Source organism: Megascapheus bottae, chromosome 31, assembly GCF_031878675.1.
Source record: "Megascapheus bottae isolate mThoBot1 chromosome 31, mThoBot2.hap1, whole genome shotgun sequence".
Lineage (NCBI taxonomy): Eukaryota > Metazoa > Chordata > Mammalia > Rodentia > Geomyidae > Megascapheus > Megascapheus bottae.
This window is the reverse complement of record NC_143539.1, coordinates 4,662,698-4,678,850: the sequence shown is the minus strand read 5'-3', so window position 1 is coordinate 4,678,850 and position 16,153 is coordinate 4,662,698. Positions and strand designations below refer to the sequence as shown.

Genomic DNA, 16,153 nt, shown 5'->3' with positions numbered 1-16,153 from the left:
CACCTTCCTGTCTCTTTAAGAGAGTGACTGCCCCTTTAAGGCGGCGTTGGGGCAAACCATGTCGTAGAGACTGTGGGTGAGACCCGTCGAGACCGGGTGGAAATCTCACTCTCAGAAGACCGACGGTCTGCTTCTGTCATGATCAGACCTGGAGGCAGCGTTGGCTTGGACACGACCCAGCGGTGACAATGTCCCTCCGTCCCGCTCACAGAGTCCGCGGGCACCCGCGGGACACCCCTGCGCCTTTCCGCCCCGTGGTGGCGTCCGGGCGAGGCCCCGCCCCCAGACGAGGCCCCGCCCCCGGGCGAGGCCCCGCCCCGCGTCCCCGTGGTCTGCCGCGTGTCTGGGCGGCGCGCGCCGCGGCCGCGGGCATGGCGGGGGTCCCGGCCCGGGCTGAGTCGTCCAGCGGGCGGTGTGCGGAGCGGGCTGCGGAGCGGGCTGCGGGAGGTGCGTGGGGCCCGCGGAAAGAGGGGCGATCGGAGAAGGAGAGGGGCGGGAGCGAGGGGGTGGCGCCCCCCGGGGATCGGCGGGCTGGGAGGCTGCTGGGACCCGCGGGTCGGACCCGGCCGCAGACCCCGTTCTCCTTCCCGCAGGGGCCGCTCGGTTCTCTTGTCCCCCCAACTTCAGCGCGACGCCCCCAGCCTCGGAGCCCCCTCGATTCTCCCTGGAGGCGCTGACCGGCCCGGACACGGAGCTGTGGCTTATCCAGGCCCCTGCAGACTTTGTTCCGAGCAGGTGAGTGAACCGGGGATCGTTACGGAGGAGCAACTTTTTGTTATTTTGCCAGTCCTGGGACTTGAACTCAGGGCCTGAGCGCTGTGCTTAGTCTTTCTTAAGGCTACATCTCTACCCTACCGCCTGAGCCACAGCACCACTTCCGGCTTTTTTTGGGGGGGGGTCTTGGGGCTTGAACTCTGGGCTCGGGTGCTGTCTCTGAGCTCTTCAGCTCAAGGTTACTGCCCTACCCCTTGAGCCACAGCATCACTTCCTGCTTTCTAGTGAGTAATTAAAGATAAGAGTCTCTAGGTCTTTTGTGCCCTGGCTGGCTTTGAACCGCAATCCTCAGATCTCAGCCTCTGGAGTAGCTAGGATTATAGGCCTGAGCCACTGGCCCGATAAGGCTTTTCTCTATGTGGTACAGAGGAATCAAACGTGGGTCTTCATGCGTGCTAGGCAAGCACTCTACCACTAGGCCAAACTCCTGGCCCCCTACTTTCTTTTTAATTGTATGTGCTGATACTGGGCCTCCAACGCAGGGCCTGGGTGCTATCGCTTAGTTTTTTCACACAAGGTGGAACTCTACCTCTTGAGCCACAGCTCCACTTCCTAGTTTTGGCTGGTTAATAAAGAGTCTCACGGGCAGGACTCGAGCTGGCTTTGAACCACAAGCCTCAGATCTCAGCGTCCTGAGTTGGTAGGATTACAGGCAGGTGTGGGCCTCTGCGATCCTGTGACCCCTCCCACAGGGGCATTTCTGAGCCACAGAGAAATACCGCTAGCTTCTGTCTAACCAAGCCTGTTCCCTCTTTTTCTCTCAGCCTGGATGGACGTCGAGTACCTCTCTCTGGATCAAGGATTGTGAAGGGCAAGTTGGGGGGCCAGCGGCACCGCTATCATGTCCTCAGCAGCAGTGGCTCCCACAATGGAGCAGCGACCCTGCTTGCTCCTTCCACAGCCACAGGAGGTGAACTCACCTGTGCCCCTGTCCCCCATGGCAGCCTCAGGATCATGGAGAGTCCCCAAGAATCCTTGCCAGGAACCCCTCTGCAACCTATTCTTGCAAGCCCCCCACCACAAATCCCCCCTGGCTTGAGACCTCGGTTCTGTGCCTTTGGAGGTAACCCCCCAGTCACTGGGCCTTGTTCAGCTTTGACACCCAAGTCACCTACTTCTGAGAAGAAAAAGAAGAAGAAGAGGCAGATGGCAGAGGCTGCTGCCACTCCAGAGGCTGTGAATGGCCACGGGACCCTGGAGGTGGGCATGGCTGAGTTGGCCCTAGAAATAGATGTAGGAGAGAAGAAGAAGAAGAAAAAAAAAAAGCATCACACGCACACAGAGGTGATGGAGCCTGCAGTGGGGGTGCTGGAGCTTCAGGTTCCCTTGCTAGAGCCAGAAGTGGAGATGCCAGAGCCTCTGGGAGGCCTGGACTCAGGCACTGCCAAGAAAAAGAGGCCCCGGGAGGCAGAAATGGCAGAGCCAGAAGAAAAACTAACAGACTTGAAATTTGTGGTGAAAACCGAGCCTCCTGAAGAGACAGCCCCGCCTCCCACCAAGAAGAGAAAGAGACCCAAGGGGGCCCACGAGGTGGAGGGGACAGTGGCAGTGGTTGGTTCTCAGCCAGTGGTGAAAGTGGAGGCACAGGAGGAAGCCATCCCACTTTCCCCAAGAAAGAAGATAAAGAAAGAAAAGAGGCAGATTGCCTTGATGGAGCAGGGGACTGAGCCACAGGGGGTGCCTTTGGGGCTTCCTGAACTCCCAGAGGAAGTAGAACCAGAGGCTGGGACAACTCTCGTGTCCCCCAAGAAAAAGAAGAAAGAAAAGCCACAAAATGTGACACTGGAGGCTGGTGACCCTGAGCCCCAGGCAGCTGTGGCTTCCCGGAAGAAGAAGAAGAAGGACAGAGGGCACAAAGCAACAGACAGCACTGATGTATGAGTAGCTAACAACAGACCCACCACAGGAGAGCGAGGGTCTTGGGGCAGGTCTGCTCCAAGATCCACCAAGAAAGAAGGGCTAGCACCCCCAGAAGACCCAAGAGGAAGCAGAAGAAACCTCAGTAGCATCCTGTTCTGCACCAGCCAGTGAGGTGACACAGCGGACCCAGCAGGAGCCTGCACCCAGAAAATACTTTATTATGACTTTGGGTCATTGGGTTGGGCCAGCAGCCAGTCATGGAGGCACTTTCAGGAAAGGCTCGTGTAGAACATCAAAGAGCCTCCGGGCCTGGGGCAAAGAGAGAAATGAAGAACCCATCATTAAAGAAGCCATTTGTTCACTGCATCGAATGCGTCTCTGGTATGGTGTCATGTCGTCCTGTCATTGTGTCCATCTCCCCCCCCCCCCATTCTACCTTTTACCCAGCTGGAGATGGGAGGCGAGGCTGGGCTGGCTCTCAGTCTCTCAGGCCTCCTGTTTCCCCATTTGTAAGAAGGTGAAATGTAAGGTTGAAGCCAGTCATCCCAGCTCTTCTGAGTTGGAGGCAGGAGAACTAGCTTGAGAACAGTGTATGCAAAGGTAGCAAGATGCAATCTTACTAAAAACAAAGAGGCTCTGAATGTGACTTGCCTAACAAGGACAAGATGTTTGATTCATTCAAACGTGCAGGTAACAACTCTATGAACGGAGAGGTGTAGGTGTGAATCCACAAACTTTGAAACCTTGGCATCTGAGCCCCTGCTCTGGTCCCACTGCTACCCCAACTCCTCTGACCTTTGCCCATAATTCTTACCTTCTGGGGTCCCAGGCCAGGGCACAAAGCCAGGTCTTCCCTCGAAGCAGCAATGAGCTGTTCCAGAGACTGCAGGAAGTAGAGACAGGGTCAGGGGCCTGGCCTGACCAAGGGAGGAGCTTGGGAGTGCTGAGAGGTTGGGGGGGGGTGGGAGACAGGGAATGGACAGGGGGGCCCTCTGAGAACTGTTGAGGAGGGAGAGATGCTTACTCCAAAAGTGGCCAGGAGAGTCTGGCTGTCTGTCCTGTTGACCGACTTCACGGTGGTCAGACATTCAGTGGCCTGGGAAGGGGAGGAAACAATGAATCAGAGCTGGGCACTGGGACTCGCCCCTGTCACCTAGCTACTTGGGAGGCTGAGATCTGAGGATTGCAGGTAGAAGCCAACCTGGGCAGGAAAGTCCTAGAGACTCATCTCCAGCTAACCACCAAAGAAGGCCAGAAATGGTGCTGTGACTCAAGTGGTAGAGCACTAGGCTTGGGCAAAAGGAGATCAAGGACAGAGGTCAAGCCTCAGGACTGGGAAATAATACTAATCAGTAATCAGGAAAAGACTAACAACATTGATGTTCTTTGCTAGTGGCTCACGCCTACAATCCTACCTTCTTGGGAGGCTAAGGACAGATGGATCAGTTTGAGGCCAGACTGGCAGAAAGGTTGAAAAGATCTCTTCTAACCCCACAGCTGGTTGTAATGGAGTATGTCATCCCAAGCTACAGGGGAGGCTGAGATTGTGAGGACTGCGAAGTCCACAACCCAGGAACGAGGGAAAGTCTACAGCAGGCAGATGATGGCTCAATGGTACTGTGCCAGTCAAGCAAGCAAGAGGTGGAGTTCAAACCCCAGTACTGGCTAATAATAGTGATTATGGTATTTGCTCTCCACTTGGGATAAACAAAGAACATCCTCACACCATCTAGAATGAGATCCTTATGAAAACAAACTGCAAGGCAAGAGGGGAGCTGGCAGGGGGGGAGAAGGGAGGGAGGAGGGGAGGGGCCTTACCCGGGACAGGAAGTTCTGCTCCAGCTTCTCCATCAGGAGGTCTGCTGGCTTCTGCTCATAGGCCTTGTAGGTCTCCAAATACCGTCCAGCTTCCTCAGGGCTGGGGTGAGAGGACACAAGAGAATGGCTTCCCTTTATTATATGCAATGCAGGCTAGGGCAACAACTGCAAACTCAAAGCTCCCGAGTCCCTGCTGGATAGATCTTCAGCTTTGAGTTTCCCCGAGGCTGCTCTGGAATTCTAGTCCACACTATACCAGTTGGTTGCTTCTTTTCTAGCTCAGAGGTAGGGCTTGGGAGCCCAAGTTGCTGGGGTCAGGTCCTGCCTCCTGCCTGGGTGACCCTGGGCTACTAACTTGGTTTCTTTCTCTCTCTCCTTTTTTTTTCCCCCTGGCTAGTCCTAGATCTTAAACTGGGGCCTGAGCACTGTCCTTGAGCTTTCTCAAGGCTAGAGTTCTACCGCCCTACCCTTGAGCCACAGTGCTACTTCCAACTTTCTAGTGGTTAATTGGAGATAAGAGTCTCAGGGTCTTTAGTACTTGGGCTGGATTTGAACTGCAATCCTCAGATCTCAGCCTCCTAAGTAGCTAGGATTAAAGGCGTGAGCCACTACACCCTATACCCAGCATTTCCAGCTTTTTCTATGTATGTGGTATGAAGCAATTGAACCTGAGTCTTCATACATGCTAGGCAAGCACTCTACCACTAGGCCAAACTCCCAGCCCCTACCCACTTGATTTCTGTGGGCCTCAGCTGGTCACTGACCAGTGATAAGAACCTTGGTTGTTCAAAGCCTGTTAAGAAATGCTAGCTTTCACTGGATGATGTTATCTCATGCTTACAATCCTAGCTACTCAGGAAGCTGAGATCTGAGGATCACTGTTCAAAGCCAGCCTGGGCAGGAAAATCTGTGAAACTCTTTATCTCCAATGAATCACCAGAAAACTGGAAGTGGAGCCATGACTCAAGGTGCTAGAGCACTATCCTTGAGTGAAAGAGCTCAAGGACAGACAGTAGCCAGGCCCTGAGGTCAAGACCCACAACCAAAAAAGAAAGAAAAAAGAAGTGCTAGCCCTCTATTTGCGAGGATGAGTTCAAGAGGACTGGGGTTTGTGGCCTGCTGAAGGCAAACCATTTGCAAAATCTCTTCTCAACCACACCTGTCCACACCTGTCACCCTAGCTACTTGAGAGTCTGGGATCAGGATAACTAGATCTAGGCCAACCCAGGCTCAAAAATTCATGAGACTAGCTGGGGCATGGTGGCTCACGCCTGTCATCCTAGCTACTCAGGAGGCTGCGGTCTGAGGATCAAGGTTCAAAGCCATCCCGGGCACAAAAGGACATGAGACTCTTATTTCCTGTTAATGTCTAGAAAACAGGAAGTAGGGCTTGACTCAAGGGTAGGGAGGTAGCCTTGAGCTGAAGAGCTCAGGGACAGCACCCAGGCTGCATTCAAGCCTCATAACCTAAAAAAAATAAAAATAAAAAAATTCACGAGACTTCAGTGGAAGAAAGCTGGGTGTGGTGGTGCACATCTGTTAGAGTAACTACAGGGCGAAAAAAGGAGACTATCTCAGTGTAAAAGAGGTCTGGAGGGACGTCTTAAGTAGTATACAGCCTACTTAGTCAGGGAAAGACCCTGAGTTCAAATCTAGTACTGCCATAGGGGAAAAAAAAATACATAGATAAAGAATTAATGTTCCAGTCAGATTTTATATGTAACTGAAACACTGAGCAGGTCTGAAAGCTTCATGTGTATTATGCACTTTTCTGCTATAAGTATGTAAGAAGGCTGGGTATAGTCAGTTCACTTCCCAGATGAGGTTGCTGAGACCGAGAGGGGCAGGGCCTGGCTTGAGGAAGAACCCTCCAGCTGTGGAGGGCAGGGTTGGGTAGTAGGAAGGTAGCCTGAATTGGGGGGGGGTGCGATCTTACCTCCATGCAAGGATCAGTGTGCAGTCTGCCAGTATGCACATCTTAGCCAGCTCCTTGAGGGCCTGCTGAGGATCTTTCTGGAAGAGAAGATCAGAATTAGAGACCTGTCAGGATATAAAGACTTACAATCTGAAAACAGAAGTTTGTGGTGCCAGCCAAAGCCAGCTTGTAGTGGGCAAGGCCAAGCCTTAGCAGTGACTGAGCAGGGCTTTGAGACCAAAAACAAATAAACAAACAAACAAAAAACTAAGGGACAGCACCTAAGCCCTGGGTTCAAGGTCCAGTACCTGCATACAAAATAATAGTAACCAAAGTATTTGAGAAGCTGGAAGTGTAGTTTAGTGGTGAGTGCTTGCCTAGCATGCATGAAACACTGAGTTCAATTCTTCAGTACTAAATAAACAGAAAAAAAAACAAGAATGGTTCTATGGCTCAAGTGGTAGAGTGCTAGCCTTGAGCAAAAGAAGCTCAGGGACAGCACACAGGCCCTGAGTTCAAGCCCAACGACTGGGGGAAAATAGAGATTAGCTGGGCTCTGCTAGCTCATGCTTATAATCCTAGCTGTTCAGGAGACTAAGATCTCAGGACAGTTCAAAGCCAGTCTAGGCAGGAAAAACTGTGGGATTATCTCCATTAAACTACCAAAAAGCCAGAAAAGGAGTTATAGCACAAGTAGCAAAGTACCAGCCTTGAGCTAAGGAAGCTCATGAAGTACAGGCTCTGAATTCAAGTCCCAGGACCAGCACACACTCACATACAAAAGGTTTTTGATTGTTTGATTTTTAGAGCCAGTGGCATGGCTGAAGGGGTAAGAAGGGTTTGCCTGCAAGAGATTTTAGGTCCCATCCCCAGTGATTACACACACCCAGAGGGGGTGTGTACATAGGGGGCCTGCTTGACAGAAGTGGTGTGGCCAAGAAGGACCTGTGACTCTACCATTCCGAGCCTGGCTGATTCAGGGTGAGATGGGTCCATGTGAGGTGTGGAAAATGGCTGAGCTTTCCCCAGAAGGATTCCATGCCACTCCAGGGCTGCAAAGCTGCACATTAGCCAGGAAGCTTGAGGCCTGCAGAGGCACGGCTTACCACATCCACCTGGACCAGCAGGATGCGAAGCTCGAAGCTCTTCCCCAGGCTCTGCAGCCGCTGGTGGATGTAGTCGGGATGGAGGTTGTGGTAGCGGAGGCTGGTGGAGCAGAGAGAGGCAGCAGGCAGTGGGTGGGGGTTTTGGTCTCCTTGAGACCCTGAAAGCCCCCTTGTGTCAGCAATGCCAGGCAGTGGCTAGGATCCTGCAGTGGAGAATCCTAGAATGCCCAGAGAATGCTAGAGTGGCCCAACATGAAAAACTGGACCTCACAGGGTAACCTCTCCTTAAGAATGGGCAGAGCCCCAGAACTTACCTGAGGAAGAGGGCACAGGTGCTCTGGCCCAGCACATAGTCGGGGACCACGTCACCGAATTCCCAGGGCACACTGCGCACGAACTTGAGCACTGGATTGCCCCTCTGTGGAAAAAGGGCTGGAGCAGTGGCTGGAATGACCCTGGTACCTTGGCTAGGAAAGCCTCCAACACACACTCCCCAACTCCCACCACCTCTCACCCCACTCACCTAGCACCTGTCTCAGCTATGCCTTTTCCTCCTCTGGAATGTTCTAGATGCTCTGACCCTGGCATCGCTGAAACCCTAGACCTTATCTATGGGTTCCAGCTTGATCTCCCTCCCCAGCTTCAGTGTGTCTTGCTGGACCCCAGGTTCTCCATGGTCCGTGTCCACTCCTCCCACTGCCCCGATCAGGAGATGCTCCATGGTCCAGAGAGCCTGGCTGGACCTCTCTCCCCTCCAACTCATTCTATTTTTTTTTTCTTTGCCAGTCCTGGGGCTTAAGCTCAGGGCCTGAGCACTGTCCTTGGACTTTCTCAAGGCTAGAGCTCTACCACTTGAGCCTCAGCACCACTTCTGGCTTTTTTTTTCTATGTATATGGTACCGAGGAATCGAACCCAGGTCTTCATGCATGCTAGGCAAGCACGCTACCACTAGGCCAAACTCCCAGTCTTCATTCTATTTTTTTTTTTTTTGGCCAGTCCTGGGGCTTGAAGTCAGGGCCTGGGCACTGTCCCAGTACCCTGTCCCCACTTCCTCCAGAGGTGTCCATCAAGATCTGGGCTGAGCAACTGGGTTTGGTTGTCTGTCCCCCAGGGAAAATCCATGCATCTTTAGCTGCCTGTGCTAAAGGAGGGTTGTGCTGTGGGCTCGGGGCCCGGGTTGGGTGTGGAAGAGCCCAGACCAAAGCCATGCCACATGGTCTGGGTTTAGATAATGGCTCGTGAGTGAATTTGTCTCTTTGGGCCTGGCTCTCTGATATCAGAGTGGTGGAGAGCACTAGAAAGCATGTGGCCACACCTGGTGCAGTCCTGCGGGTCCTCAGTGAGCTGGGCAGGCAGGTGTGGGGTAGACGGGTGGGAGAGAGATGGGGCTGGGCCAAGCCCGCAGGTGTGCTGCTGTGGGCCCTCACCTGTCCTCCCTGCTTCCTCTCTAGCTATGCCCGCCGAGAGAGCCCCACCTACGACCCCTATAAGCGGTGAGTGGGGACCCCAGGGCACAGATGACTTGAGGGGGTCTGTGAGCTTGGGGGTACTTGCTGTTTTCTTATCCCAACTTGAGTATCATGTGCCTTTTGGTGTCACCGGTCAAGTGTGGCAGCAAGGGTCACTTAGAAACAAGTGTTTTTCATTTGTGAGCAGCACATGTCCTGGGTGTGGTGGGGGGTAGACCCCCCATGTGGGAGTTTGGGGCAGCACAGGCCTGCTCCCCCTACCTTCCCACACTGCTTTTGGCAAACTACTGGTGACCTACGGTCTCAGTAACTTTACCCCAGCCAGCCTCAGACCCACGCCCCTCACATCACAGACTTACAGGCAAGCATCACCAAGCTCAGTTGTATTTTGCTTCTGAGACGAGGTCTTGGTAACTTTTCCAGGGCTGGTCCGGATCTCTCCACCCTCCTACTTCCAGTGAACCACTATACTGACTCCAAGAGGACTTCTTTTCTTGATTTTTATTGGTCACGGGGCTTGATCTCAGGGCCTGGTGCTGTCCCTGAGTTTTCTTTTCCCTCAGGTTGAGCACTCTAGTACATGGAACCACAGCACTACTTCTGGTGTTGTGGGGGTTAAATTCAGCTAAGAGTCTCACAGACTTTCCTCTCTGGGTTGGCTTCCAACCATGAGCCTCAGCTCTCAGCCTCCTGACTAGCTATGATTACAGGTGTGAGTCACTGGTGCCACCCCAAGAGGATTTCTGGTGTGCATTTCTCTGTGGTTGACAATGTTGGGACTTTTCTCCCATGCTTAGTTCTTAGGTCACCATATACTGTCCCTCTCTCTGACCCCAATGCTGCTGGCATCACTAGGGGCAGAGATGCCATGGATTTTCTACCACTTTTTCTCCAGAATCAAGATCCCATCTAGAAAGGGAGGGAGGGAAGGCACTACCCACTACCGGGTAGAATTTATATCTCCTTCTACTGTTCCCCCAGCCTACAATCCTTATACCAGGGCTTCTCTTCTGAGACTCCAAAGCTCTGTCTCCTCACCTGCCGAGGGCTCACGATGATGCTACTGGATTTTGTCCCTGGTTTCAGGGTCTGGTTAGAGGTCTCTCGTGTCAGTGGTTCTGCTCCAGGGGGAATGGTAGTCCCAGCTCCTCCTGGAGGACCAGAAATGGCATACTCTGCATACGTCTGAGGGGCTTCCTGGGCAGAGGTCACAGTGGTGGATGGGCTCCGTGTGGATTTGAATAAAGGTTTGGCCTGTACAGAGAAAGGGTGGGATGAATGGGGGTCCTGAGCCAGTGGCTCATATCTGTATGCCTAGCTACTCAGGAGGCTGAGGTTTGATGACTGCAGTTTGGTGCCAGCCCAGGCAGGAGAGTCTGTGAGACCAGCAAAAAGCCAGAAGTGGAGCTGTGGCTCAAGTGGTAGAGCACCAACCGACCAACCATGGGCAAAAAAACTCAGGGACACCAGTCAAGCCTTGAGATCAAGCCCTGGCACTCCCTCTCCCACCCCCCACCCCACCAACACAATGACTTTAAAATCTGTTTGCTCTAGTTTGGTGGGACTTTGCCTCAGTGTCACTTTGAAACGTGATGCATGCCATTTTACAAATGGGGACACTGAGGCCTGGAATGGGCAAAAAGCTGATTTCTCACAAGGACCCACACCGTGCCCCCCCACCATGGCAGCCCCTTCTTGCTCCTCCTTGCAGCACTGCGTCCCGCTCGCCAGCCACCCCCAGCCTCTGCAGTCCTCTTCCTACCCCTGCGGGAGGGGCCTCATCCTCGTCCAGCGGGATGACAAATTTCTTCTTGGCGGGCGGCGCTTCAGGAGGCGGTGCCCCCTCCTCTCCTTTTCCAGGGTCCATCTGGGGCCTCGTGGAGAAAGATGGTGGCACCAAGCGGTTGAGGTAACCAGCGTTTGCATGGGCTTCGTCTCAGCCGGAGCCCACATGCCTGGATTTCCCGCCCAAAGCATCTCAGGACTCCCCGGCTCAGCGCCTCTGTGGACACGCCCCCTTCGCCTGTCCACGCTCCTCATTGGCGCACACGCCAATTTGCCCGCCCCTGGCAACCCGACCTCCCTTGTCCCCGCCCACAAGGCGCGCCCCCTGGTGGTGGGCTCTCAGAATCCGCAAGGATTGGCTACTCAGGCTGTCAATCGCAGCCTCTATTTTCCCCCCCCCTCCCCTCTCAACCTCTACATGGAAGCGGGGGTCACCGAACGTGTAGGACTCACCTACTCGACCCTAGGCCTGGAGGAATCAACGCTGCGGGGCGGGTATCGGGAAGTGCAGCCGACCGCGCGGCCCGACCCGCTGCACTTCCGGCCTCTCCGGCCGCGTCGTCCGTCTCGTTGGGGCTCCGAGGGCGAGTGGAGCCTAGAGAGGAGCTGCTCTCTATGGTCCTGGAGGACCGTGGAAATGGGGACGTAGTAAAGACTCGACAGTCCTCACTATCAAAAAGCAATAGTTTGATACCAGAGCTCCGTGTAGCGTTTCCTGTGCTGCCCGACTCCAGCCAGGGCTCAGTAGAGATGTCAGATCCGATCAGATTCCCGCACCACCCCCGGAATGTGGGCGTGGCCTGCATCACTTTCCAGCATCCTCAGCCCAGCAACTGACAGGCGCGTTTCCCTGACGACCTGGGAGTGGGCGTGGCCCTGGTGGAAGGCTCCTCCCCCGGGGTGGGGCTGAGAGCGCTGGACCCAGCCGGGAAGTCTGGAAGGACTTCCTGGAGGAAGGGACGCCGGAGCAAACCCGGCGGATGACTTAGAATTAGTCATTTCCTGAGACGACAGTATCACAGTGTTCCAATTCGCAGCCCTGATTACTAAGGAAATAAAATGCCTTTTTTGTATGTGTGAGATTAATGGCCATAAATATTTTGTGCTCTGAGTGGCTTGCTCATTTCCTTTGTCCATTAAAAAAAAGAAGAAGCAATTCGATAAAACGATTTTTTTCCCTCCTCAAATAGACATAGGCATAGGTTGGGAGCAATTATTATTAATAATATTATCGTTACTGTTAATGTACGGGAGTAATTTTTGATTCTGCTCCTGTGTTGTCAGTTCTATTCATCGTCAATATATGGAACCTCTTGTTTATTCTTTGTATTGGAATTTTATCTAGAAGTTCTTAGGATTTGTTTCCACCTGTTTAACAATCTATCCGGTGACTTTTGCCCTTGGCTTGTTGTGTTAGAAATGTCATAATTGGCCGGGAGTTTGGCCTAGTGGTTAAAGTGCTTGCCTAGCATGCACGAAGACCCGGGTTCGATTCCTCGGTACCACATACATAGAAAAAAGCCGGAAGTGGTGCTGAGGCTCAAGTGGTAGAGCTCTAGCCTTGAGAAAGTCCAAGGACAGTGCTCAGGCCCTGAGCTCAAGCCCAGGACTGGCAAAAAAAAAAAAAAAAAAAAAAGAAATGTCATAATTGTATTGTCTATCTGTCCTGGGACTTGAACTGGGAGCTGTCACTAAGTGTTTTGCTGTACTGCCTGAGCTAAAGCGCCACTTCGGGCTTTCTGGCTTTGTGGTGGTTCACTGGAAATAAAAGTCCCAAGGACTTCAGTGCCTACACTGGTGTTAAAGCACTATCCTCAGATTTAGTCTCCTGAGTAGCTAGGATTATTCATGTGAAACACAGGCAACCACCTACTTCAACTGCTTGTTGGTGAATCTTCTCTACATTTTATTTATTTATTTATTTTCATTTTGCCAGTCCTGGTGCTGGAAGTCAGGGCCTGGGCACTGTCCCTGAGCTTCTTTTGCTCAAGGTTAGTACTCTATCACTTGAGACACAGCACCACTTCTGGCTTTTACTGTGGTACTGAGCAATCAAACCCAGAGCTTCATGCATGTTAGACAAGCACCCTACCACTAAGCCACATTCCCAGCCCTGTACATTTTTTTTCTTTTTCTTTTGCCGGTCCTGGCTTTGAACTCAGGGCCTGAGCACTGTCCTTGCACTTAGTCCAGGTTAGAGCTCTACCACTTGAACCGAGCTCTACCACTGGGCCAAATTCATGGCCACCTGTACATTTTTTCTTAAGACTGTCCAACTGGACCTCTAACATCTAATCCTCCTACTCAACCTCCTAAATGCTGGGGTGAGTTTGTTCATTCTTTCTTTCGTCAGTCTCAGGGCTTGAGCTCAGGGCCTGAGCACTGTCCCTGGGCTTTCCTCAAGGCTAGAGCTCTACCACTTGAGCCACAGCACCACTTTGGGCTTTTTTCTATGTATGTGGCACTGAGGAATTGAAGCAGGGTCTTCACTTTACCACTAGGCCACACTCCAGGCCCATCTTTCTTTCCTAGAAATAGGACATATCCTGCTGGGAGTGTGGCCTAGCGGTAGAGAGTTTGCCGTGCATCTAGGAAGCCCTAGGTTCTATTCCTCTGTACCACATACACAGAAAAAGCCCCCTCCCCCATATATGATTATATGATTGTCTTCTTTCTGCCCCCGACTTCTAGGAACCCTCTGAGAGTCCTGGAGCCCCTCTGTTTCCTGATCCACCCACCCTGGGTGTATTCTCCCCCCTCCCCAGGATCCCTGAGCTGCAGGATGGCCTTAGCCAGCCCAGAACCCTCTTCTCCACCGGTCACAGAGCCGTGGGCCTCTGGCTCGTGCCTGTCTTCCCAGCTACTCCGGCATCTGAGATCTGAGGACCTGGGTTCGAAGGCAGCCGGGAGCAGGACTGCCTGCAACACTCTGCATCTCCACGAACCAGCCAAAGGCTGGAAGTGGAGCCTCCACTCAAATGGCAGAGCGCCAGCCAGGGTCCCCCGGGGCCGCAGCTCCTCCCTCCTCCGCCCGGGGGGAACCAGACACCAACCTCTCCCTACCATCCCCAAGTTCAGGCCTCTGGGATGGGGTTTGTGGTTTGTTGTGTAAAGCTCAGGCAAGAAGTCCTGGGTTCCACTCCCCACCGAGGCTGGGGGGGGGGAAGCAGCCTGCATGAATAAAAAGTGTTGGTGAAAAAATAACATGACACTTCCCAAATTACAGCAGCAGATGTTTTATTTTCTGCTTCTGTGCCAGGCACGACTGCTGACTTGTCTCCTACTCCTACGAGCCTGCTACGGCCCTAGGAAGGATGTACTCTGCACATACAAAAATGATCCCTCTGAATATGTAAAAATAGCGTGATCTAGTTAGCAACAAGAAAGGTCCCAAAGACTAGGAATGGGGGACCCAGATCCCCATTCCCCCCCCCCCAGTGCACTACATTTCCATGTGGCAACTCTGAGCCTTACAGAAAGAGGGAAAGGCTAATTCTCACAGTGTGATTCCCACCTTGCCTTTTTTTTTTTTTTGCCAGTCTTGGGCCTTGAACTCGGGGCCTGAGCACTGTCCTTGGGCTTTCTCAAGGTGAGAGCTCTATCACTTGAGCCTCAGCACCACTTCTGGCATTTTTCTATGTATGTGGAACCAAGGAATCAAACCCAGGTCTTCGTGCATGCTAGGCAAGCACTCTACCACTAGGCCAAACTCCCGTCTCCAGGCCCCTCCCCACCCCCCAAAACAAAATAAAACAAAAAAAAAACACCTAAGGGTCCATGTCTAGAGTACACTTGAGCAACCTGAAAGGCAGACAAGAAATTTGAATTTGAAACTAACTTGAGCACCCAGTGGTGTGCTGTGGGCACAACAAATATTTCAAACAGCAACTTTCCCCAGCTGCATTGTAGCTGTCGTCCTCGCTACCCAGGAGGCTGAGACCCAACATTCTGAGACTCTTACTTCCAATTAACCACCAAGAGCTGGAAGCAGAGCTGTGGCTCAAGTGGCATGGAATGCCAGCCTAGAGCAAAGAAAGTTCAGGGACAGCATCCAGGATCTGAATTCAAGCCCTTGTACTATGTCTCTGTCACACACAGAGACACAACAAGTAATAAAAATAAGAATAAGATTTTTTTTTTTAAAGCCCGTTGCCAGGCTTGAAATTTGGGCCTGGGTGCTGTCCCTGAGCTCCTCAGCTCAAGGCTACCACCCTACCCCTGAGCCAGGGCCCCACTTCCCGTTTTCTAGAGGTAAATTGAAGACAAGAGTCTCAAGGACTTTAGTGCCCAGCCTGGCTTTGAACCTTGATCCTCAGATCTCAGCCTCCCGAGTAGCTAGGATTACAGACGTGAGCCACCATGCCCAGCCTCATTTTTGATTTAAATTTCTCTCTTCATAGCTGGCCCCACGACTCACAAAACGAAAAAGGAAAGAAAGAAAAAAGAAAAGAATGAAAAACAAAACAAAACAACAACAAAAAAAAAACCCTGGACTGGGAGTGGGGTTAAGTGGCTTGCCTAGCAAGCACACAGCCTGTCAAATAGTTTAATAAACAAGTCTTAATCTCATAAATAGTGCATTATGGGGAACAAGCTCCAAGATCGTTCCTTGCAATCCAGTTGTGCAGGCCTCAGTTTCCCCACTTGAGGGGTGAGCGGATGGATGCCTTCTCTTTAGGGCCGCTCGCGCCTGCAGTTCCGCGCCGCGGCCACCAGGGGGTGCCAGGCGTCTGCGGCCGCCGCGTCTGGGCCCCGCTGGAAGTTTCTGCGCGCCGCGCCTCGGACGCGTGCCCGGCGGGGGGTGGAGCGCGCCGGGGAGCGCGCACCGCCTCGGGAGCCCGCGCAGCGCCGCGTCCATTTTTACCCCAGCATCGCTAAAAATAGTGGCGGCGCTCGGAGCGGAGCCCGAAATAGCGGCCCCAGATAAGGCAGGACGACTCAGCGCTTCCGGGGAGCGGAAGGGGAGGCGGGAGGGAGCCGCGGTCACCCGGACGCCCGCTGCGACCCCGGACCCCGGCGCCCCGTCCTCACCCAGGCCCCGGCCACCCTGCGCTCTTCTCACCCCGCCCCCGCCCCACACTGCCACCGATCTCGAACCCCACGGGGTCCTGGGGTCACAGGAGGCCTGGGTTTGGGGGGAAGGCTTGACTGCCTGGCGCTGGGCTGGGTCTGGGGTCCGCGCTCAGCACCCCGGTGAGGTGAGCCAGCTTCGGGGCGCGCCCTGCCCCCAGCCCCCGTAGGCGGCCCACGGGGCGGGAAGGTCTCCGAGTCCCAGCTCAGGGCCCCTGTGGGGTTCACCCGGACCCCCTTGCGCTAATGTCATGGGCTCGAGAGCTCGGAGCAGCGGGTCCAGCCGGATCCCCTTGGGCAATGGGCCCTTCGCGGGGATCTGGTCGACTCCAGAAGCTACACTACATTTTCCAGA

General features: G+C 53.5%; 2 protein-coding genes across 2 annotated transcripts; one reads left to right on the top strand and one right to left on the bottom strand.

Annotated features, from left to right (window-relative positions):
- The first annotated feature begins 371 nt into the window (after window positions 1–371).
- Polr1g (RNA polymerase I subunit G) lies at window positions 372–2,998 on the top strand. Its single transcript, XM_090322515.1, has 3 exons — window positions 372–447; window positions 594–735; window positions 1,539–2,998. Exons 1-3 carry the CDS (start codon window positions 372–374, stop codon window positions 2,653–2,655), a joined length of 1,335 nt encoding a protein of 444 aa, XP_090178641.1. The 3' UTR covers window positions 2,656–2,998.
- Ercc1 (ERCC excision repair 1, endonuclease non-catalytic subunit) lies at window positions 2,832–11,597 on the bottom strand. Its single transcript, XM_090322700.1, has 10 exons — window positions 11,182–11,597; window positions 10,706–10,817; window positions 9,982–10,197; window positions 7,788–7,891; window positions 7,474–7,573; window positions 6,389–6,465; window positions 4,453–4,552; window positions 3,659–3,730; window positions 3,449–3,517; window positions 2,832–2,943 (listed from the first exon to the last, which is right to left on the bottom strand). Exons 1-10 carry the CDS (start codon window positions 11,532–11,534, stop codon window positions 2,890–2,892), a joined length of 1,257 nt encoding a protein of 418 aa, XP_090178826.1. The 5' UTR covers window positions 11,535–11,597; the 3' UTR covers window positions 2,832–2,889.
- Window positions 11,598–16,153: the final 4,556 nt, after the last annotated feature.

What these genes read in the sequence shown, in the direction of transcription:
- Polr1g (XM_090322515.1), top strand. Translation starts at nt 372, where the DNA reads ATGGCGGGGGTCCCGGCCCGGGCTGAGTCGTCCAGCGGGCGGTGTGCG. An exon ending in TGCGGAGCGGGCTGCGGGAG is followed by an intron (nt 448 to 593) that starts GTGCGTGGGGCC and finishes TCCTTCCCGCAG; the next exon opens with GGGCCGCTCGGTTCTCTTGT. An exon ending in GCAGACTTTGTTCCGAGCAG is followed by an intron (nt 736 to 1,538) that starts GTGAGTGAACCG and finishes TTTTTCTCTCAG; the next exon opens with CCTGGATGGACGTCGAGTAC.
- Ercc1 (XM_090322700.1), bottom strand. Translation starts at nt 11,534, where the DNA reads ATGCAGGCCACGCCCACATTCCGGGGGTGGTGCGGGAATCTGATCGGA. An exon ending in TCATCGTGAGCCCTCGGCAG is followed by an intron (nt 7,892 to 9,981) that starts GTGAGGAGACAG and finishes CTTTTTCCACAG; the next exon opens with AGGGGCAATCCAGTGCTCAA. An exon ending in CTCTCCTGGCCACTTTTGGA is followed by an intron (nt 3,518 to 3,658) that starts GTAAGCATCTCT and finishes TACTTCCTGCAG; the next exon opens with TCTCTGGAACAGCTCATTGC.